Below are 23,065 nucleotides of genomic sequence, written 5' to 3'. Positions count from 1 at the left end.
TAATATCCAATCCAATCACCCTGTTGATATGAGATGGTCCCAGGGCACTTGCAGGCTAACACATCCAGACAATTCCTCATCTTTCCTCCAAAAATCTATTCCTCTTCCAGTGTTTCTTATTTCAGAGAAAGCACCACCTTCTAACCAGCATGTTATGCCAGAAATGGAGACACATCCCTGTTCATCCATCCCCACAGCCAATTAATTACCATGTCCTGCGGACCCAAACTCTTCAACAGCTCTAAAATGTGTCCCGTTCCTCTCCATCTATCTTGCAAACTTCTCTAAACTTTTACCCAGACTACTGACTCCTAACTGGCTCCCCTCTAGTCCATTCTGTACAGTCACAGGAAACAAACTCTTTCTACTATGCATCTACAACATGTGTCCCCAATATATGCGTTATACTTACACATGCTATACATACTCCCTTGGTTTCCTTTGACATGAATTTACTATTTTAAGGCCCAACACTTAACTAGGTTAATAGTTAATAACAGCTATAATAAATCTTTATTTTTAATAGTCTTTCTGCTCATTTCTATTTTTTTTTTTTTTTTGCCTTTCTTTTCCAAATCTGATCAGTGGTTGTTTTAAAAAATCTTTTATTATATTTTTAAAAAGTTTATACAGGAGTAGAAGTATCAGTTCTGTCAGTTTCTTTGGCTTTTAAATTGCAGGCATCTATTTTCAGGTATTAGCCCATTCTGAGGGACGATTTAGTTAAAAGTGGATGGTCTCATCTGTAAAGTCATGTAACTGGGTCCATGCCATTTAGCAACAAGCTGAAAACAAGCACAGCAGTAAGGGAGTTACTGCCGTGCCCTCCGCAAATGTGGGACCCCACTCCACTCTTTGTCGGGACCTTACATACCATGAGGCACCCAACCATTTGACCTGTGGATTGAGGAAAACGGACAATGTTAACCCATTATTAAATGTCAGTAAAGCTTAATTTATTACTTATAACCAGCATAAGGACTTTTAAAATTGAAATAAGGTCAGGGGAAGTAGACTTGGCCCAGTGGTTAGGGCATCCGCCTACCACATGGGAGGTCTGCGGTTCAAACCCCAGGCCTCCTTGACCCGTGTGGAGCTGGTCCATGTGCAGTGCTGATGCGTGCAAGGAGTGCCGTGCCACGCAGGGGTGTCTCCCGTGTAGGGGAGCCCCACATGCAAGGAGTGCACCCCATAAGGAGAGCTGCTCAGTGCGAAAGAAAGTGCAGCCTACCCAGGAGACGCACCACACACACGGAAAGCTGACACAACAAGATAACGTAACAAAAAGAAACACAGATTCCCCGTGCCGCTGATAAGGATAGAAGCAGTCACAGAAGAACTCACAGCACAGACAAATGTGGGGGGGGGGGGGAGGGGAAGGAGAGAGAAATAAATTTTAAAAAATAAATCTTTAAAAACGAAACAGGGAAACGGACTTTGGCCCAGTGGTTAGGGCGTCCGTCTACCATATGGGAGGTCCACGGTTCAAACCCCGGGCCTCCTTGACCCGTGTGGAGCTGGCCATGCGCAGCGCTGATGAGCACAAGGAGTGCCGTGCCACGCAAGGGTGTCCCACGCGTGGGGGAGCCCCACGCGCAAGGAGTGCGCCCATGAGGAGAGCCGCCCAGCGTGAAAAGAAAGAGCAGCCTGCCCAGGAATGGTGCCGCCCACACTTCCCCTGCCGCTGACGACAACAGAAGCGGACAAAGAAACAAGACGCAGCAAATAGACACCAAGAACAGACAACCAGGGGAGGGGGGGAAATTAAATAAATAAATAAATCTTTTAAAAAAATAAAAACGAAACAAAACAAAACAAAAACTTTACTACTAGATAGTGGGGTACTGGCACAGATATACAAATCAATGGACAAGACCTGAGATTCAGAAATACACTACGCATCTATGGCCAACTGATTTTTCACAAGGGTTCTAACACAATTCAATATCTTTTTCAACAAAGGGTCTTAAGACAAATGGATGTCCACATGCAAAAGAAGGAAGTTAGAACCCTACCTTACATCATACACAGAAATCTGAAACTCAAAATGGATCAAAGACCTAAATGGAAGGGTTAAAATTATAAAACTCTTAGAAGAAAGCATAGTAAATCTTTGTGACCATGGGTTAGGCAACTTTTTTTTAGATATACCAAAATCACAAGCAACCTTCTGAAAAGCAACAAATAAAAAAAAAAACAAAACACCAAACAACTGATAAACTATGAAATGAAAACGTAAAACTTTCTTTTTTTTAGGTACTGGGGGCCAGGGATTGAACCTGGGACCTCATATGTGGGAAGCCCGCACTCAACCACTGAGCCACACCAGCTTTCCTGAGTTGTTTTTTCTTTGTTTGTTTTGCTTGTTCTTTTTGTTTTTTTTAGGAGGCACCTGGAACTAAGCCTGGGACCTCCCATGTGGAAGGCAGGCACGCAACTGCTTGAGCCACAGCCACTCCCAAAATGTAAAACTTTTCAGCTGCAAACAACATCATTGAGGAAGTGAAATGACAACTCACAGAAAGAGAGAAAATATTTGGAAACTATTATTCTGATAAGGAACTTGTACCCATAATATATAAAGAACACCTACAGCTCAAAAACAAAGAAACAAACAAATCAATTTCAAAAAGGGCAAAGGATTTGAATAGCTATTTCTCCACAGAAGATATACAAATGGCCAATAAGCACATGAAGATACTCAACATCATCAGTTATTAAAAAAATGTAAATCAAAAGCAGAGTGAAGTACCATGCTTCCCACATACTAGGACAGCTACAATTAAAAAAGAGAGAGAGGAAAAAAGACAATAACGAGTGTTGACAAAGAAGTGGAAAACTTTGAACCCTCTTACATTATTGGTAGGAAAGAAATGATACAGCCTCTTTAGAGAAGAGTTTCACAGTTGCTCAGTTAAACACAGAGTTTACCATACGACCTGGCAACTCCACTCCTTAGGTATGTATATACCGAAGAGAAATGAAAACATACATCCACACAAAAACTTGTACTCGAATTTTAGAGCAGCATTTTCTGTAACAGCCCAAAACTGGAAACTATATGCCTATCAACTGATGAATGATACAGAAAATGTGATATACATCCATACAATGGAATATTATTCAGCTGTCAAAAAGGGATAGCATCCTAATGCGTATTACAACAGATGAATCTTGAAATTATGATAAGTGAGAGAAGCCAGTCACAAAACACCACATACTGGATGATTCAATTTATATGAAACATTCACAACAGACAGATCAGTGGTTGCCAGGGCAGGGGTACTGGGGAAGGGAATGGAGGGTGACTGGTAATGGATAAGAGTTTTCATTTGGGGGTGATGAAAAAATGTTCTACAACTAGATGGTAGTAATGGTTGCACAACCCAGTGAATATACTAAAAACCAACACTGAATTGTATACTTTTAAATGGGTGTATTTTATGGTATGTGAATTGTATCTCAGTAAAAACTGTCAATAGATTGGATAGATGGGTGGATCAACAGCAATGGGTGGAGAACCTAGGAATGTAACTATCAAAAGATGTACAAGACCTTTACAAAGAAAACTATAAAAATATTATTGAGGTAAATTAAATAAGAATTAAATAAAAGGAAGGATAAACATGTTCATGGATTCAAAGTTCAAATATTGTAACGATGCCAATTTTCTCCAAATTGATCTGTTGTTTCAATGGAATCCTAAGCAAAATCCCAGTAGGTTGGGATTCCACTTATAAAATTCAATATCAGCACAGTATGTACCTTGGGGAGAAAGCAGTGATTGGAAGGAGACAGGGGGACTTCTTGGGCTATAACATTCTATTTCTTGACTAGGTTCGTGGTTATGTCAGTGTGTTCACTCTGATAATTCCTCAATCTGTAAACTTATGATTGTGTATTTTTGTTTTAATTATAGCTTATAAAACTGTTTACTAATTTTTTAAATTAAAAAAAATGTATTGAAGTATATCAGTCATACATAAACATAAATAAACAATAAGTGTATAGTAATAGTTATGAACTTACAAAACAAATATAAAAACATCATACAGGGCTCACATACCTCACCCTACCACTAATACCTTGCATTGTTGTGAAACATTTTTAGCTAATGATTAAAGAGCATCCTCAAAATATTACTAACCAAAGTATTTTCCTCCAACCCCCCCAATATTATTTTTTATATCACTTATAGATGAACACACATAAACAGTAAGTACATAGTAAAAGTTGTGCGTGTACAAAGCAAACAGGCATAACATCATACAGGGGTCCCATATATCAACCCACCATCAATACCTTGCATTGCTGTGAGACATTTGTTACGAATTATGAAAAAATATTGTCAAAATCTTACTACTAACTACAGTCCTTATCTTACAATTGGTGTATTTTCCCCCAACCCACCCTATTATTATTTTTAAAAAATATTTTTATGACAGAAGTTGTAAACTTACAAAACAATCATGCACAAAATGTTTACTAATTTTAAAAATCTGGTTATATAGCCTCCCAGTTAAAACTCTTTTAACGGTTTTCCGTATTTCATAGGATAAAGTCCAAAAAGCGCTCACCACCTTTTCTGCTGCATACCACTGTCTCCCTGACGCTGTAAACTCCTTTCAGTTCCTTGAGCACATCAAGCTCTTTTGACCTTCTGCTCTCCACATCTATTCCCTCGACCGGGAAATGTCTTCCTTTCTAGTCCCCTCTTAATTTCATTAATATCTGCTCATGCTTACGTCCAGGCTTGAATGTCATTTTCAGGGAAGCCTTCCCTGGCCCCATCCTAGACAGGGTCAGCTCTCCCACCTATGCTCCATTAGCATTTTCATGTTTTCCCCAAGGACTATTAACTAATTGCTGTGTAATGATCTGTTTAACGTCTGCTTTTCCCACTAGACTGTGCACAGGTGCTGATTTACCTCTCCCCACCCCAGCACGCAGGAACCTCTTGTCCTGCCCGACACACTGGAGAGGCTAGATAATATTTGCTGAATGAGTAGTTGAAACAGCTTCCCATAGAAGTTTAGGGTTTCTGATCCACATGAATTATAGTCTGGTGACAATGTGCAAATGAGGAACCGCAGAACAGAGGTGATGGAAAACCGCCTAGGTAAACGGCATTACAATGTGTTTTCAGATGATGATGATGGATCGTGCAAGCTATAGGCTGGTTAGGAGACCACTAATCCTTAACAAAATTTCAGAAATGATCATTTAAGGAGTAATTCGCAGAGGAAGCTGTAAGCATTAGGTGCTAGCATAGGTTCACTAGGCATGCCAGGCAGAAGGCTGGGTCCCCGAGGAGACCGTGTCCTATCCCTGGAACCTGTGAATATGCTACGTTACACGGCAAGGGGGAATTAAGCCTGCGGGCAGAAGTAAGGCTGATCACCAGCTACCTGTGTAAGATGAGAATGGATTTATCTGGATGTGCCCTATCTAATCCCAAAGGTCCCTTAAAAGCAGAAGAGAAGGGCAGAAGGTTAGCGTCATCAGAGAGAGAAATGTGTAGACGCTATGCTCTGAAGTTGGAGGAAGGGGCCACGGGCCAGGAAGGCAACTCCAAGGAACTGGAAAAGGCAAAGAAAGGGACTCTCCCTCAAGCTCTCCAGAAGAAACGGAGTCTCGCCAACACCTTAATTTTAACCCAGTAAGACTCATTCCAGACTTCTGACCTCTAGAACTGTAAGATAATTTGTATTGTTTTAAGCCACTAAATCTGTGGTAATCTGTTACAGTGGCAATAGGAAATTAACACACTATGGCTAAAATCAGGAAAGATTTGCTTTTTTTCCTTCTTTGGCATAGCTCCTAGCCTGGCGGATCAGGAACAGAGAGTCAATAATACGTTTTTCTATTTCTTTCATCAAAGCACTTGATTATGCCTTTTATATCACAAGACAAAGATATCTGAGCGACATGCAAAGTCAACAAAGTAAATTAGAAAACGCCATGAAATGCCCCCTCCCCAAGACACCAATTAGTAGAATATAATCAACCATCCTAAAATGACATTAACACATGACAAGGGTCTGATCATTTGCACTCTTTAATACTTTTTTTTTTATCCCCCCTCCCCCGCAACTTTTTGCATGCTGTCTGCTCTCTGTCTATTTGCTGTGCATTCTTTTGTGTCTGTATTTATTTTTATTTATCCCCCCTCCCCCCACGGCTTGTTTGCTGTCTGCTCTCCGTGTCTGTTCACTGCACGCTCTTCTGCGTTTTGCTGGGTTTTTTTTTGCTTGTCTCCCTTTTCGTTGCGTCACCTTGCTGAGTTGGCTCTCCGCGGCACTTGTGGGCTGGCGGCACTCACGGGCTGGGCAGCACTCCGTGGTACCCGGGCTGGGCGGAGCTCTGCAGCGTGCGGGCGAGCCTGCCTTCACAAGGAGGCCTCAGGACGCGAACCCAGGCCTCCCATATGGTAGACGGGGGCCCAGCTGATGGAACCACAGCTGCTTCCCTCTTTAGGACTTTTAGCAGTAATTTAGAGCAGGGATTCTGAACTTTGCATCTATGGAACACTTGGGGGCTTTCAAGGAGCATCCGAACCTCCTTACCCTTTGGTTAAAAGTGTGTGTGAGTCTACATAAACATGTCTCTTTTTTTCTGCAGAAAGGTCTACACTTTTCATCTTAAAGGGAATCTAGAACCTCAAAAGGGTAAGAGCCACTGGCTCAGAGGAAGAATAAGTATGCTTGTCACAGAGGTGCCAAAGGGAGGAAAGACTGTGGGTGACAAATCAGCATTAAAAAATTACCTCATATGAATGAACAGACTCAATTTAACAAACAGAAAATTACATGGCTTCAGGGCAGCCTCTACAAAAAAGGCTTGGAAGATTTAACCAACAGTTGGCTCAGTATGAGTCAGTGATTAGGGCTACCAAAATAACTCCTGTGACTTTTGGCATGTGTCCAGGATGATGGAAAAAAGTAGTTCAAAACTCTCTTCCACTACACTGGTGAAACCAAACCTGCAATGCTGTATTCAATTTTGGGCTTCCCTTTAAGTAGCATATAGATAAATATATTCTGAGCAAGGAAAATGTTTCATTAAGAGGTTTAAGGGAAACGGACTTTGGCCCAGTGGTTAGGGCGTCCGTCTACCACATGGGAGGTCCGCGGTTCAAGCCCCGGGCCTCCTTGACCCGTGTGGAGCTGGCCATGCGCAGTGCTGATGCGCGCAAGGAGTGCCGTGCCACGCAGGGGTGTCCCCCGCGTGGGGGAGCCCCACGCGCAAGGAGTGCACCCGTGAGGAGAGCCGCCCAGCGTGAAAAGAAAGAGCAGCCTGCCCAGGAATGGCGCCGCCCACACTTCCCGTGCCGCTGACGACAACAGAAGCGGGTGCCGCTGACGACAACAGAAGCGGACAAAGAAACAAGACGCAGCAAACAGACACCAAGAACAGACAACCAGGGGAGGGGGGGGAAATTAAATAAAAATAAATAAATCTTTAAAAAAAAAAAAAAAAAAAAAAAAAGAGGTTTAAGATACTGTGTTATCTAAGAATGGTCTTGGGAAAACGGACTTTGGCCCAGTGGTTAGGGCGTCCGTCTACCATATGGGAGGTCTGCGGTTCAAACCCCGGGCCTCCTTGACCCGTGTGGAGCTGGCCATGCTCAGTGCTGATGCGCGCAAGGAGTGCCATGCCACGCAGGGGTGTCCCCGTGTAGGGAAGCCCCACGCGCAAGGAGTGCGCCCGTGAGGAGAGCCGCCCAGCGCGAAAGAAAGAGCAGCCTGCCCAGGAATGGCGCCGCCCACACTTCCGGTGCCGCTGACGACAACAGAAGCGGACAAAGAAACAAGACGCAGCAAATAGACACCAAGAACAAGACAAGACAAGACAACCAGGGGAGGGGGGGAAATTAAATAAATAAATAAATCTAAAAAAAGAAAAAAGAATGGTCTTGAGAGAAATAGCAATATGAAGCCTAAAGGTTAGAGGATTTGTATCAGACAAAGGAATTAAATATTCTCTACAAATACTTGAACTTTTTTTTTCATATGAAAAAAAGACTTTCAAGTTTTCCAGAGATGGATATAGATTGCTGTCACTGAGTGTGTTCCAAGCTTGAGCTGTACAATCATCTGATAGGAAAGCTGAACCCACAGAAGGGCAACTAGACTTGATAATTAATGATCATTAAGTTTTTTTTTAAAGATTTATTTATTTTACTTTATTTTATTTCCCTCCCCTTTCTCCCCTGCCTGCCCCCTCTCCCAGTGTCTGCTCTTCGTGTCCATTCACGTGTTCTTCTGTGTCCACTTATATTCTTGTCAGCAGCACCGGGAATCTGTGTTTCTTTTTGTTGTGTCATCTTGCTGCGTCAGCTCTCTGTATGTGCAGCGCCATTCCTGGGCAGGCTGCACATTTTTCGCGCTAGATGGCTCTCCTTAGGGGATGCACTCCTTGTGCGTGGGGCTCCCCAACACAGGGGACACCCCTGCGTGGCAGGGCACTCCTTGCACGCATCAGCACTGCACATGGGCCAGCTCCACACGGGTCAGGAGGCCTCGGGTTTGAACCCTGAACCTCCCATGTGGTAGGCGGACGCTCTATCAGTTGAGCCAAATCTGCTTTCCAACCATTAAGTTTTAAGATTCTGTAATTCTTCTCCCTCATCTGCTCCTTTAACTGGCCATTATATAAAACTGAAGAATTGTAAAGCTTCACTAATACAGAAAATACTGGGAACAGGAAAGAGGGGGAGGAAGCAAACGGAATACCAGCAAGGAGGTACACATTGTAAAGAAAAGTCAGCTAGCCTGAGGAACTGAAGAGCCTCAAGGCTTCAGCATGCTGAGGAAGGGCGAGGATGGACGGCCTGAGGAAGGGAGGGGAGAGGCTGGAGCTAGCGGGAACACAGGAGGGCGTTCAGAGTCAAGCGTTCCGATTTCCATTCCAAGGACAAAGGGAAGCTACTGAAGGGGTTTAAGTACGGAGTGACTTGACTGGGGAAGCATCAAAATGATCCTGACAGGGAAGCGGTTGTGGCTCAATCAGATGAGCTCCCGTCTACCGTATGGGAGGCCTGGGTTCACGTCCCAGGGCCTCCTTGTGAAGGCAGGCTGGCCCGTGCGCTGTGGAGCACCACCCGGCCCGCAGATGCCACGGAGTGCCACCCCACCCACAGATGCCGCAGAGAGCTGACTCAGCAAAGGTGACGCAACAAAAAGAAGGGAGACAAGAGAGAAGACAGAAGAGCCCGCAGCGAATGGACAGAGAAAGCAGACAGCAAGCAAGCCTCAAGAGGGGAGGGGAAATAAATACAGACAGAAGAACATACAGCGAATGGACACAGAGAGCAGACGGCACGCAAAAAGTCTCAAGGAGGGGATAAACAAATTAATATTAAAAGAAATTATTCTCACAGAAGTTAAGAGAAACAATGAGACAAGACAGACAAAATACAAGATGACAGTTGCCTGGATTGAGGTGGCAGCAGTGAAAACGGCAGGCAACAGATGTGTTCTGAAGGTGGACTGTGGAGGATGGATTAGATGTGGCATGTGAGGAAAGGAACCAGGGATAACTGCTGAATCTGTTTAAATAACATGGGTGGACATGATGTCACTTCCTGATGGGGAAAACTGGGGAGCAGTGGTGGTGGATGGGGTAGGGTGGGGGGATTAAAAGCTCCAATTTTGAACTTAGGAATTTGGAGAGGTCCTTGAGATGTTTAAATAAAGATGCCAACTAGGCAGAAAATGAACGAATGAATCTAGACCAGAGAAGAGGACTAGGCTAAAAGTTAGGGTTCAGGAAAAGGTAAATAAGGAGAAAAAAAAAAATAGATTGCTTCAGAGTTATCTCATTGTTTCTTTACAAGAAAATATTGTGGGAGCACTGGATGGTGTAAAGTGCCCATTTGGTCTGGCCTAAAATCTGCGATCTCAAACCTCAGTTGGCTGGGTTCTCAATTTCTCCTGCAACATCCAGCTGCTTGGCTGTGGGCAGGGAGAAGATGAATGGCACATGGTTCATCCAGGATGGAGGTTTTGCCAAGTGGGAGTGAAAGAGGAACAGGGTGAAAAGGGGTGATATTATCAGGAAGAATCACTGAATCAACAACCAACATGGAGAGACGTGAGGAAACAGGAGGGGGACGAAACGGGACCAAGGACACCATGGAGCCTGGAGCGCCTACAACTGACAGCAGGAGGAGTGCGTCCAGCATCCATGTGGAATCCAAGCCCCCCTTGACATAGATGTGGAGTGGACACAACTGACAGCAGGAGGAGTGCGTCCAGCATCCATGTGGAATCCAAGCCCCCCTTGACATAGATGTGCAAGGGACACAACTGACAGCAGGAGGATTGCATCCAGTGTCCATGTGGAATCCAAGCCCCCCTTGACATAGATGTGCAAGGGACACAACTGACAGCAGGAGGAGTGCATCCAGTGTCCATGTGGAATCCAAGCCCCCCTTGACATAGATGTGCAAGGGACACAACTGAAAGCAGGAGGAGTGCATCCAGTGTCCATGTGGAATCCAAGCCCCCCTTGACATAGATGTGCAAGGGACACAACTGAAAGCAGGAGGAGTGCATCCAGTGTCCATGTGGAATCCAAGCCCCCCTTGACATAGATGTGCAATGGACCCAACTGACAGCAGGAGGAGTGCATCCAGCATCCATGTGGAATCCAAGCCCCCCTTGACATAGATGTGGAATGGACCCAACTGACAGCAGGAGGAGTGCGTCCAGCATCCATGTGGAATCCAAGCCCCCCTTGACATAGATGTGGAATGGACCCAACTGACAGCAGGAGGAGTGCATCCAGCATCCATGTGGAATCCAAGCCCCCCTTGACATAGATGTGGAATGGACCCAACTGACAGCAGGAGGAGTGCGTCCAGCATCCATGTGGAATCCAAGCCCCCCTTGACATAGATGTGGAGTGGACACAACTGACAGCAGGAGGAGTGCGTCCAGCATCCATGTGGAATCCAAGCCCCCCTTGACATAGATGTGGAATGGACCCAACTGACAGCAGGAGGAGTGCGTCCAGCATCCATGTGGAATCCAAGCCCCCCTTGACATAGATGTGCAATGGACCCAACTGAAAGCAGGAGGAGTGCGTCCAGCATCCATGTGGAATCCAAGCCCCCCTTGACATAGATGTGCAAGGGACACAACTGACAGCAGGAGGAGTGCGTCCAGCATCCCTGTGGAATCCAAGCCCCCCTTGACATAGATGTGCAAGGGACACAACTGACAGCAGGAGGATGGCATCCAGCATCCATGTGGAATCCAAGCCCCCCTTGACATAGATGTGCAATGGACCCAACTGACAGCAGGAGGAGTGCATCCAGCATCCATGTGGAATCCAAGCCCCCCTTGACATAGATGTGCAATGGACACAACCAAGCCAAGGTCCACAGGAAGGAGGAATACAGTAAGGATCAGAGTGGACCTAATGATATTCTATTCATGAACTATTGAGGTTAATAGAGAAAATGTGGGGCACTCATGTGGAAAAAGTGGCCGTGGTGGCTGCTGGGTGCGGGGAAGGGGAGGAAGAGAAGAGATGTGGAGGCATTCTCGGGACTTGGAGTTGTCCTGGGTGGTGCCCCAGTGACAACTGCCAGATGTTGTATGTCCTCCCATGGCCCACTGGATGGAATGTGGGAAAGTGTGGGCTATGGTGTGGAACACGGGACATGGGGTGCAGCGATGCCTGGAGAAGTACTCACCAGACGCACTGGATGTGACATGATGATGGGGGAGAGTGTTATTGGGGGGGGGGCGAATGGGGACCTCATATTTTTTTAATATAATATCTTTTTAAAAAAATGAATAAATTGAGTAGAATTTGGAAAAAAAAATAAATGGGATAAGCAAACTTTGCTCCACGTAGACAGATTTTCTCACCACTTAAGGGAAAATCTGATGTAATCGGTTTCATTACATTGCAGTTGATATCCTATAGGGTGAAGCAATTTAATATAAATGGAAATAAAGTTATACTACAGGAAAAAAAAAAAAGAAATGGGACCAAGGTGACAGGATCACATTGTACTAATGTGATCCCCACTAATTTTGAGTCCTTATCTCAATGGATGGGGAGGGAGATTGATAAGAGGGAAAAGGGAATCCCTATGAGCCAGGCAACGTGTTAACTTCTACAATAAATAACCATGATTATGGCCTATGAGACCTGCTTATAAAATGAAATCATGTAATTTAATGACATCATTTCCTTGTCTCATAGTCTCAGTCAGTGCTTATTTTAGTAGGAGACTTGAGAGTGCTTCATTTCTGCAGGATCCTAAATTCTAACTGAAGTTGGAGAAGAAGAGCTCAGATGATGAGAAAATACGGACTGTCTTCAAAGGAATAATGAATGAGGGGGAGGGCAGAATTCATTTGCAGTGAGCAAGTGGGAAGGAGTGGAAATGTTATAGTACACCGGTTGAAAGCTCATCCAACGGTTTACAATGAAACGCACCTGCCCCACTCATCCTGCCCTACATCCCCTGGCCCAAGAGGCAACCACTTCGAGCTGTCTTTAGTTCTTTGCCTTTTGGTGGTCACCTTCCACAGGGCTAGAAAGGCTTGGAGGGATTATTGCTTGGTTTGTTGATTTTAGAAGTCATCTGTGGATTTATGAAGGCACAAATTAGGATTCTGCTCACTTCTGCTTTTCCATCTCCCATCGCTTATTTTATTCTTTCATTATTTACCTCTGTGGTTAGCCCTTTCCAGTTGCTTGAATTCTCACTCTGTAAGATGCAGATACTAGTTTTCTCGCCCGTCCCCAACAGCTCTTCTCTCTTCCATTTCTTCACCTTTGTCATCTATTTAAACGTGTAAATTCTTAAGGTTGATAGCATTTACTTTCTGCTCTGTAACTACAATTTAGTCTTTTATTTTATTTTTTTTTAAAGATTTATTTATTTATTTAATTTCCCCCCCTCCCCTGGTTGTCTGTTCTTGGTGTCTATTTGCTGCGTCTCGTTTCTTTGTCCGCTTCTGTTGTTGTCAGCGGCACGGGAAGTGTGGGCGGCGCCATTCCTGGGCAGGCTGCTCTTTCTTTTCGCGCTGGGCGGCTCTCCTCACGGGCGCACTCCTTGCGCGTGGGGCTCCCCCACGCGGGGGACACCCTTGCGTGGCATGGCACTCCTTGCGCGCATCAGCGCTGCGCATGGCCAGCTCCACACGGGTCAAGGAGGCCCGGGGTTTGAACCGCGGACCTCCCATATGGTAGACGGACGCCCTAACCACTGGGCCAAAGTCCGTTTCCCTACAATTTAGTCTTTTAGGGTTTAACTACAGGCTGACTCTTAACAGTGAAACTAATAAAACCAATAAAAGCATTAACAGCATCAGCATATCAATAATACAAAGAAGTCAAGTGCTAAACTAGGATTCCTTTTCCTTTTCTAGGGTTAACCAACTGCTCAATATCATGCCACATTTCAGCTTGCTTCATATTTGAACCAAGCATTTTGTATAGTTTTGTGACCTGGACTTCTCTCTTTTCTTACTGGGGGGTGGTAGAAATGCCCTTGTCAACGTATTCCTAATATCTACCAGACTCTTACTCACTTTAACCACTGCTCAGAATTCATTCCATTATTCTTTTTAAAGCTCGGGAAAAAGCTTGAAAAAATAATAACCTGTTGAAGCTTACTTCTTCCTGGTCTTCTCAGATAGTATACTATTTTTCCCCCTTTTTCCCCCTAAGGAACTCCCCCCTCCTTTTGTAGTGAAAATTAACAATAATTTCAAAAAAATAAAAAGAGGACTGTCACCCATAACCCAACCAATACAACATGACCATATTTAATTTTTGTGTATTACTTTGAGTCCTCATCTACTGTGAACAAATTTAACACCGTGGATAATCACAGTTCAGTCAATTTATATTCACATCTGTGGCACATACATGATGATCTCTTTTAACTGCCCTTTAACATTTCACTGAGTGGATATATCATAATTTATTAAATCCACTTGGGAAGCAGTTCAGAGAAATGGTATAGAGTTGGAAAAACTTCTACAGCTTCAATAATTTCTGACATGTGGGTACAAAAGTTCAATCAGCAACTATAAATACTGCAGGTCCTCATTTCAATTCAACTCAGACTCTACCTACAGTTAGACCAAAATTCTCAAGTTAAAGGACAATCCTCTACAAGACTGCCCTTCAGGTACCAGAAGCGAATTTGGGGGCTGCACTTCTGACCAACTGGCTACAAATTTGGGCATTTCCATCACCTCCTTGGATTCAAGAATTCATCAGAGGAAGCGGACTTGGCCCAGTGGTTAGGGCATCCGTCTACCACATGGGAGGTCCGTGGTTCAAACCCCGGACCTCCTTGACCCGTGTGGAGCTGGCCCATGAGCAGTGCTGATGTGCGCAAAGAATGCCCTGCCACACAGGGGTGTCCCCACGTAGGGGAGCCCCATGTGCAAGGAGTGCGCCCTGTAAGGAGAGCTGCCCAGTGTGAAAGTGCAGCCTGTCCAGGAATGGTGCCGCACACACGGAGAGCTGACGCAGCAAGATGATGCAACAAAAAGAAACACAGATTCCCATGCCGCTGACAACAACAGAAGCGGACAAAATAAGAATATGCAGCAAATGGACACAGAGACAGACAACTGGGGGGGGGGGGAGGAGGGAAGAGAAAGAAATAAATCTTTAAAAAAAGAATTCATTAGAGCTCACAGAACTCACAGAATGCACTACACTTATGATTATGGTTTTATTACAGCAAATGGAAACAAATGAGAAGAAGCCAAAAGAAAAAGAGATAACATAGGGTGAGGTTTGGGAGGGTCTCCAACGCAAGCTTCATGTCCGCTCCCCATGGAGTCAGAGGTGTCGCCCTCCTGCACAGCAGTCTATCTCCTCCCACACTGAAGCTCAATGGAGGTTCTGGTGTCCCAAGTTAATATGGAGTCATGATTGGTGGAATCAACGGCCAAGTTGATTTCAATGGCACTCAATCCCTACCCCCGCCCCCCCATGGATTGCCTTTCTGATGTGGCCAGTCCCCATCCCAAGAATACAGGTGTGGTCCTGGGCCCACCAGGAATAAGAAAAAATGCTCCTATCAGTAGAAATCCAAAAGATGTAGAGGTTGCCTCCCAGGACCTAGGGACAAAGGCCAGCCAAGTTTTTCATTACAGGACAAGCTGGTTAAAGTGCTATAGTCACACCTACTTCAAGTCCCAGCTCTGCCAAATCCCCAAGGCCACAAAGCTAGAGAATTATCTCATGGTCTTTAATTCATTCAACACTCATCATCATCCAGTGCTGCCCTACTATGTTCCAGGTACCACATTAAGCCCTGAGTATAAAAGGATGGACAGAAAAGATGGGATCCTTGCCCTCAGAAACAAACGAAATAGACATATAATTTCGAATTGTGTCAAGTGCTGCAAAGAAAGAAGGTACTGAATCAGAGACTGGAGTGCTTCAAATTCCTCATCCATAAAATGAGCATAATAGTACCACCTAGGGCTCTCATGAGAATTAAATGATAATCCATGTAAAATATTTAGCATCACTCTTGGTACACTGTAGGTATTCAATACATGTTAATCTGATTGCTGCCTGGGATAAAAGGAGAGCACCAAAGCAAGAGTCATCCTCTCATTATAAACTCTGTATTCTTTTTTTCCCCCATCAATATAAATTTTATAATTTTTCAACTTTGAGTTCACTTCTAGAGTTTGGTGTGGATTTTTTAAATATCCATTTCTCTTCATTATGTACATATTTTCTTTTACCTCCTTGCAATATACTAAGCATATTTATAACAGTCATTCTTACATTCTTACGTGCTCATTCTATAATCTGTGCTGTTTCTGGGTCTGTTCACTGATTGCTTTTTTCCTGGTTATGGTCATGTTATTTTTGCTTCTTTGCATGCTGGTAATTTTTCACTGAATGTCAGTTTTGGATTTTACAAAAGGGACCTAAATTTTGTTGTATTCCTTGAAATACTGTTGGGCTTTGTTCGTGAAACCAGTTAAGTAACTTGGAATCAGTTGGATCTTTGTAAGTTTGCTTTTGCACGTTCTTAGGTGGGTCCAGAAGAGGCTCTTCTCTAGGGGAAATCTGGCCTGACTCCATGCCCTGTGCATTATATCTTTCTGATCTGGCTAGGGAGAACAAGAACTATTTCCAGTCTTGGAGTGTGAACTCCAAGAATTGTTCTATGCCCTCATTTCTGGTAGTTCTTTTCCCAATCATGGGCAGTTTCTATATGAGACGAGCATATCAGCACTCAACCAAAGACTAGTGGGGACCACTCAGCAGCTCCTTCCTCTCCAGGATTTTGCCTTGCCCTTTCAAGACACCTGGACCTCTCTGAGCTCTGAACTCAGTCTCCTCAACGCGGCAAGACCACCAGACTCTTCCTGGATTCTCCCCACTGGACTGCAGCCTTGAAACCCCTCTAGGTAGAAAGCTGGGGCAGTTACAGGGCTCCCCTGTTTACTTCTCTTCTCTTGGGGATCACTGTGCTTTGCTGCTTGCCAATCTATTTCTGAAAATTGCTGTTTCACAACTTGGCTGGGTTTTCTAGTCATGGAAGGTGGGAGGGTAAGTCCCTATTACTCCATCACAGCTAGAAGCAGAAGTTTTCACATTTGAACTCAAATTCCACATTTTCAATGAAGCCTTTCTAGCCTATAGATCTGAAGAATTTTTTTGTTTCTCTGGTCACCATGCCATTTACAATTTAGTACAATAACAGAGGTCTTTCATCCCTAACATCACCATCCTACAATACCTGAAACCAATCTCACAACCAGATCAAGCACAAGACACAATTCCATTTAACATAGTCTAGTGGCACACCACTAGGCTAAAACAAAGATTGTCCCTAACTTTCATGAGCTCAAAGTATTGGATAACCTAGGGAGCAAATTCCCATCTATAATGCAGCTTTCCTGGGGAAAAACTAAGGTATAAATGAACGTTCAGAACAGGTATCATTTACATTTTTCCTAACGGGCCAGAGAGGAAATGTTTTCTTGCTAGCCATAGAGGCTCTGTTGTAACCACTGAGTGCTACCGGTGTAACGCGAAAGCAGCCACAGACAACAGGTAAACAACGGACACAGCTATGTTCCAATAAAGCTTTGCTGGCAGTAACAGGTTGCCAGCCCCCAGGTTATAGTTTGTGGATCCCTGCTTGAGAACAAAACCCATCTGTAAGTTGAAGAAACAACCTGTGCCATCTCTTAGAATGGCATATTCTGGTGGTGTGATTTAGACAAGACGAACAAGGTCTCAGGGCAATTTGGGATACCATGTCTTTAGCATGCACCACAGCATGAGCATAATACAAAGCACAGGGTAGCTGCTTACTAAGTACTTTCTTATTTATTTCATTTGGCTTGACTTTTGAAGGGTTCCTCTTGTTTTACTCAAAATGCACTCCAAGAGTAAAAAGTAAAAACTACACTGTTACAAATAATGGAAAATAATGAATGCCTAGTGCATGAAATATTCTAGAAGAACAAACAAATGCTGGTGATCTTGAAAGAAAACTTCATAATTTCACTTCGTAAATAAGGCAAGACTGCTATACTTTAAAAAGAACAAGCCCTGGAAGACTATTGATTCATTTACCCAACAGATGTGGACATTGCCCCAAACACTACTGAACTTCTCTTTGAGATTATGGAAAGAAAGTGTTCACAAGCATATAAGAAAATACGTCCTTTATAGTTTCTCTCTTCCCCCCTTTTTAAAACAAAACTCTCATTGCATGGCTTAGGCAGCCACCTTATTTTACATAGACTAGACAAAGAGTTGATATATTGTTGATATTATTTAAACTGTTCAAAAAGATAATCTCGCAAAACAGATTCTAAAAATGTTCAATATTTTTATCGCTGCACATTATAGATATATATATATATAAACATAGATCTACATAAATAAATATATACACGTATACTATACGCACACATGCAACATGACTCCTTTGGAAAGAACACTTCAATGGCAGATTTGTTTAAAAAGTTGTGTCTTTTTCCTTTACAATTATACTTTGGTCAAGGTGGGAGGGAGCTTAGATGCAGCTAGTCTACTCTTCCTTCAAATGAAGAAATCTCTTTCATAACAACCCTGACAAAACGATGCTCAGTTTGTTCAGCTCTTAAAATTCAGATTCAGAACTGAACATAAACTAAAGGTGTGGGTGGCCTATATGAAATGGGGCCACTGTCGTCCCAGTTCCGGCTGCCCAAACCCAATGCAGAACCAGGCTGGGAAGAGCCAGTGAGAACTCACAGGCTTTGTTATGCGTCATGTGGCTAAGCCTTATCTTCCTTGGGCTGCACCTAGGCAGGAGATTGTCTAATCCACACTGAGGACTCTATATTCATTCCTCAATGTCGCATTATTTTTTTCACTTAGTTTCAGCCTATCATTGACACAGAGTGAGATCTCAGGAGTCCCAACTCTCTCTTTCAATTTGTTGGTTAAATAGGCCACATCTTCATCAATATCAATGACACAAGACCTTCACCATGTGAAGAACAGCAGCAGAGGTGGTGGCGGTGGTGGGGGGGGGACTGGAGGCAGCAAGGACAGACAACACCTTTGAGAAGCTTTGCCATAAAGAGAAACCAGAGGACTGGAGTGGTATAGCAGGATGAGGATTCGGGTGGGGGACTGAGTGCTTTTTATTAACCATAGGAATATTTATATGGCTAATGGAAATGGTCCTGAACTGAAGAAAAAATAATGGCACGTGAAAACATTTATGTAAACCATAAAGTTCAAAAAAATAGAATTTATCACATATAGTTTTTTAATTTTGAATTTTTAAAGACTCATGCATGCCACACAGGATTCCCATTCATCACCCCACCATTACCACTTTTTATCTCCTTTATCTTCATATCATTTACATTTCATCAAAATTTGGTTTTTAGCGCCTACAGATTCTTCTGAATTCTTTCTTTTCAGAGTCTTTCCCAAGAGCCTATCTACTTCTTCCCTGAAAATTTTTAAATCTCTAGCTGCCTTTGCCATTATTAATTCTACATTACATGAGCTCTTTCATCCAAGGTCCTGCTTTCAGCATACCAATTTTCTTCACTATCAGAATGTTAAAAACCAATTTCAGGTTTAACAGATTCTTCCAATAGGATCACTCTTTTAAAAAACATAAAATCTTAAGTTCATCTATTTATTTATTTATTTTTGGATTTCACTGCATCCGTACAAGTTAGCAAGGTTGGGAAAAAAAAGCTTATCTTTTGGAAAAATTGTTCTCTAAGGTTGTAACAGCCAATCTGGAAAAAGTGTGCAACACACACAAAAAAATGCAAATACTTCCCACCGGCACATGTGCATACACAACTGCATCAACACCGGGCTTTCTCCTCTCCCAACACTCCCCTCTCCAGGCTCAGACAAAAAGTTAGTGTGAACACACATAAAGCACATTTACAGTGCGTGCTCCACAGCAAACACGAACCAGTGTGAGCTGCAATGATATTAAATACTGTTTGTAGTTCTAAACATACAATTTAAGCTAGTAACAAGACAGCAATTGTGAGCTGTGCATAAATAGAAGCCACGCTCATTCACACCCCATTTCTAAAAACGAATTCTTTATCAGTTAAAATATGAAATTTATTAGTCACAAATGAACCTCCATTCACCAACTGCATCGTATCTAATGACAAAGAATATATTTTCAAAGTGCAATATTTGTTTATGAAGTATAATTATCTACACTTTATAAAGTATACTCTAAAAAAGTGTTCACAAGTTTTAAAATGTACTTTTTAAATACCACAGCACTTAAGGAAAATATTGTCATATTTTAAAAATACATACAATAAGTAAACCTTCCTCAATAATTCATATATACATATGTCTAATTTTGTAATTAATACATACCTAACTGATAGCAGCACTGCAAAAAAACAAGAAAGGTTTTAAGTTCATAACCCAAGCCAGAGATTTAAAATAGGCCACCATGTTAAGCTCTAGGAAAACTAGAAATTTCTTTTGTCTTTATGTTCATTTCTACCAAACACTGGCTCTTAAATGAGTTTTCATTCATTTCAAATCTACTAAACACAGGTTTTTTTTAAAGTCAGGAATTCTGTCTCTTAACTTTTTTTTGGTAACTTGTACATCACTGAGTTTAGTGTCAACATGCAGTAAACCCTCAATAAACGAAGAATTCTTTTTGATTCAAAATTATAAGAGTATGAAGGTCACAACTGGAAACAATATTTTCTGAATCTCACTATAATAAAGCATACCATACTGTAAAACACCCAAACACTACTTCAATTTTTAAACCATTTTCTTAAACATGAACAATTTTAGCAGGTCTCTCCCACCATTCTTGTTTTAAAAATACATTTCTATGTACCTGCTGCAAAAGCAGAATGTCTTGGATTTCATATATGCCCACAGATTTAATTTAGAGGTAGGAACTGCCTGGGAGAGATTACCCCTCCCCCCATGCACACTAGAATGTATTTCTTTTATTTTAATATTTTTATGTGTTTTGGTAGCTGCTACTGACTCTCGCCTCCCCCTGGTGTCTTGAATGGTGCTTGGTACAGTTGAATTTCCAACAGTATTGGCTGGAATCAATGAGCAGATGCTTGACCACACCTTAGCACAAGGCCAGACACACACCACTTGTAGACTCCCATCACCAACACCCTGAGAAAATCCAGAGCAGTCTCATGCCGAACAGGTACAAAATGGGCCCCTCTCAAGGAAAGGAAGAGAGATACTCAGGGAAAAGGATCCTGAACTCAGTCTTCGGCCACATTTGTTCATTTTGTTGCGGTGTCTAACATCCCATCAACACAGAAGACTCAGGCAGGTTAACAAGTCTTCTCTTTCAAGATGCAGGAATTATTTACATCTCTTAACAGCCAGGGCATCACTGCATTTTCCGGATGCGGAATCTGTGGCCAAGCAGCCAAATTACTTTCCCAGTGCCACATGGTATATGTGCAGCGGAGATCTGACTCAGACCCTTTAATCCTACACTGCTACTTACTCAACGAGAAGGGAACAGGATTAACCTCCTTTACATCAGGGCACCTGAGTTCCCAATATCCTCCTGGTGGAAAACCTGAACAAGCTCTCCCCCAAAAGTTGGGGCTTTTGTTTGAGGGTGACAGGCAGGCAACAAGGAGTTTCAATCCCTGAAATATTTTGGAGGCAAGACTCTCTAAAGTGGGGGCTGTGGATTTGGGGTGCTGAGGGTACCACGCACAAAAGAGAAACCACAGATTTCAAAACACTGCGGAGGGCCAGCTCTTGCTCCACAACAGCTTGCCTCTCTCTTCCTCTTCCTCCCCTTCCCACGTGACTCTCACGGGTCTCGGCACCAGAAAAGAGGCTACCATTGTTCGTGCCACAGTTCTGGCAACCCTACTGGTCCCAACTACAGTGACTGGCACCGAGCACGCACGCAAATATTTACCGAACCAACGCAAGACAGAAGCTGGGACTCTGCCATTTTTTTTTTTAACAAAGTGGAGATGAGAAATGCACCCGAAGCCCCTCATTCTTAGTGTAAAAAATGTACTTTCAAAAGGTGGCTCTCAGCCAGGGTCAGGCTACAGTGGAAAGCCTTAGGCAATTCTTTTTCCCCCAGCCTGACAGTCTCAAAGAATAAAACAGCTTACCACTTTGGCATACAAATACAGAGCTCCGCGGGGCACGGGGTCTGAATATTTTCCCGTTAGAAACAAACGCCCTGCCTTATTTAGACTGCCTAGTTTGGGTCGTCTTAACGTGAACAGCAGGTTGAAAGGAAAAGAAGAAGAAAAAAACCCTCTCAGCATTCTCAGGGTGATAGAGGGGGTGGAACAGAGAGCAGATATTTCCCGCCCCCCAAAAAAAGTTTAGTGTGTCACCAAACAGAAAAATTCCCACTTGGCAATGTGAAGAGTTTCCTTTAAAACGTGATCAGCCATGTACCCAAATATATATTTAATGTTAAAAAAAAATTCACCGCCCAGACGATGTTTATAGGGACACATCAGGAGGATTTTGGACAAATTTACCTAATTTCCCCTGGGGTCGGCACCCCTGACCTGAAGACTTGGCTACCCGTTCCAAATGGTACCGGATTCTTCAGACCGTGCGATGTGCGGGAGCCAAATGACAGAAAAGTCCTGGAGGCACACCAGCCGAAAGCAACAGGGAAGAGGAGATGCCCGCGTCCCCAGCACCCTCCTCCCACTTGCCACTTAAGAAAAACCGGCACGTTTCGACGTTAGGAAAGGGGCCTCATTCTCCGAGATCCAGGGCAGCGGGAAGTCCGGGATTTCGGGAACATTTCCAAATAACGGGTGAGGCTCTCTCCCACCAGGAAGGAGTTCCTGCGCTTTCCCACCACCTCCTTTGTCTGAGCTGCCCCTGCCAACTCGCAGTTCAATGCCCCGCTGTAAACAAGCGACCTAAACCAGAAAAACAATGTTCGGAGTCTTTCGAAAAAAAAAAAAAAAGAATAAAACCAGTAAGGCTTCCCGAGCCTTATCTCCCTCCCGGGAGCGGGCCGGGCTCCCCGCGCAGGAGAACCTCGACCCCGAGGGCCGCCGGCCGAGCGCAGCGGGCGAGCCCGGCGTGGGCAGCGGCGAGAGACCCGCGTCCGGCGCCCCCCCCCCCCCCCCCCCCGGCTCCGGCCGAGCGCGGGGCCCCCCGGCCGCCCCCGGCCGCCCCCGGCCGCCCCCGGCCCCGCCGCCGCGCCCGGCCCGGCGCTCACCTCCGTGGATGGGCAGCGGCGCCAGCACCTGGCCGCGGACCTCGGCCTTGGGCGAGTCGAGCCCGTAGCGCCCGCGGTCGATGCGGAACGTGAGCGGGGCGCCGCGGCCGGGCTCCTGCACCGTCACGTTGATGAGCGCCGTGTAGTACTCCTGGCTCGTGTTGTCCGCCCGCGCCGGCCACAGGCCGCAGGTCAGCAGCGCGAGCGCGGCGAGCCGGGCCGGGCCCGCCCGCGCCGCGCGGCTCATGGTCCCTCCGGCCGCCGCCGACCGCGGACCGGGCTCCGGGGCCGACGCCGAGAGGCGGGGCGGGCGCGGCCCGGGCGGCGACG

The 23,065-nt window shown here is 44.3% G+C and overlaps 1 protein-coding gene across 3 annotated transcripts in view; it reads right to left on the bottom strand.

Moving 5' to 3' along the window:
• RNF130 (ring finger protein 130) overlaps positions 1-23,049 on the bottom strand; it is a 154,643-nt gene extending 131,594 nt beyond the window's left edge. For 2 of the 3 annotated variants that reach the window (XM_004478142.3, XM_058283262.1), the window contains exon 1: positions 22,736-23,042. In XM_004478142.3, coding sequence (XP_004478199.2) covers positions 22,736-22,982 — 247 coding nt within the window. In that variant the 5' untranslated portion in view covers positions 22,983-23,042. Of the gene's footprint in view, positions 1-22,735 lie in introns of all 3 variants that reach the window. The other variant, XM_058283257.1, reaches the window with a different exon arrangement.
• Between the last annotated feature and the right edge of the window lie 16 nt (positions 23,050-23,065).

This window comes from Dasypus novemcinctus, chromosome 2 (genome assembly GCF_030445035.2).
Source record: "Dasypus novemcinctus isolate mDasNov1 chromosome 2, mDasNov1.1.hap2, whole genome shotgun sequence".
NCBI lineage: Eukaryota > Metazoa > Chordata > Mammalia > Cingulata > Dasypodidae > Dasypus > Dasypus novemcinctus.
Note: the sequence above shows the minus strand (reverse complement) of the source record. Positions and strands in the feature narration are given on the sequence as shown.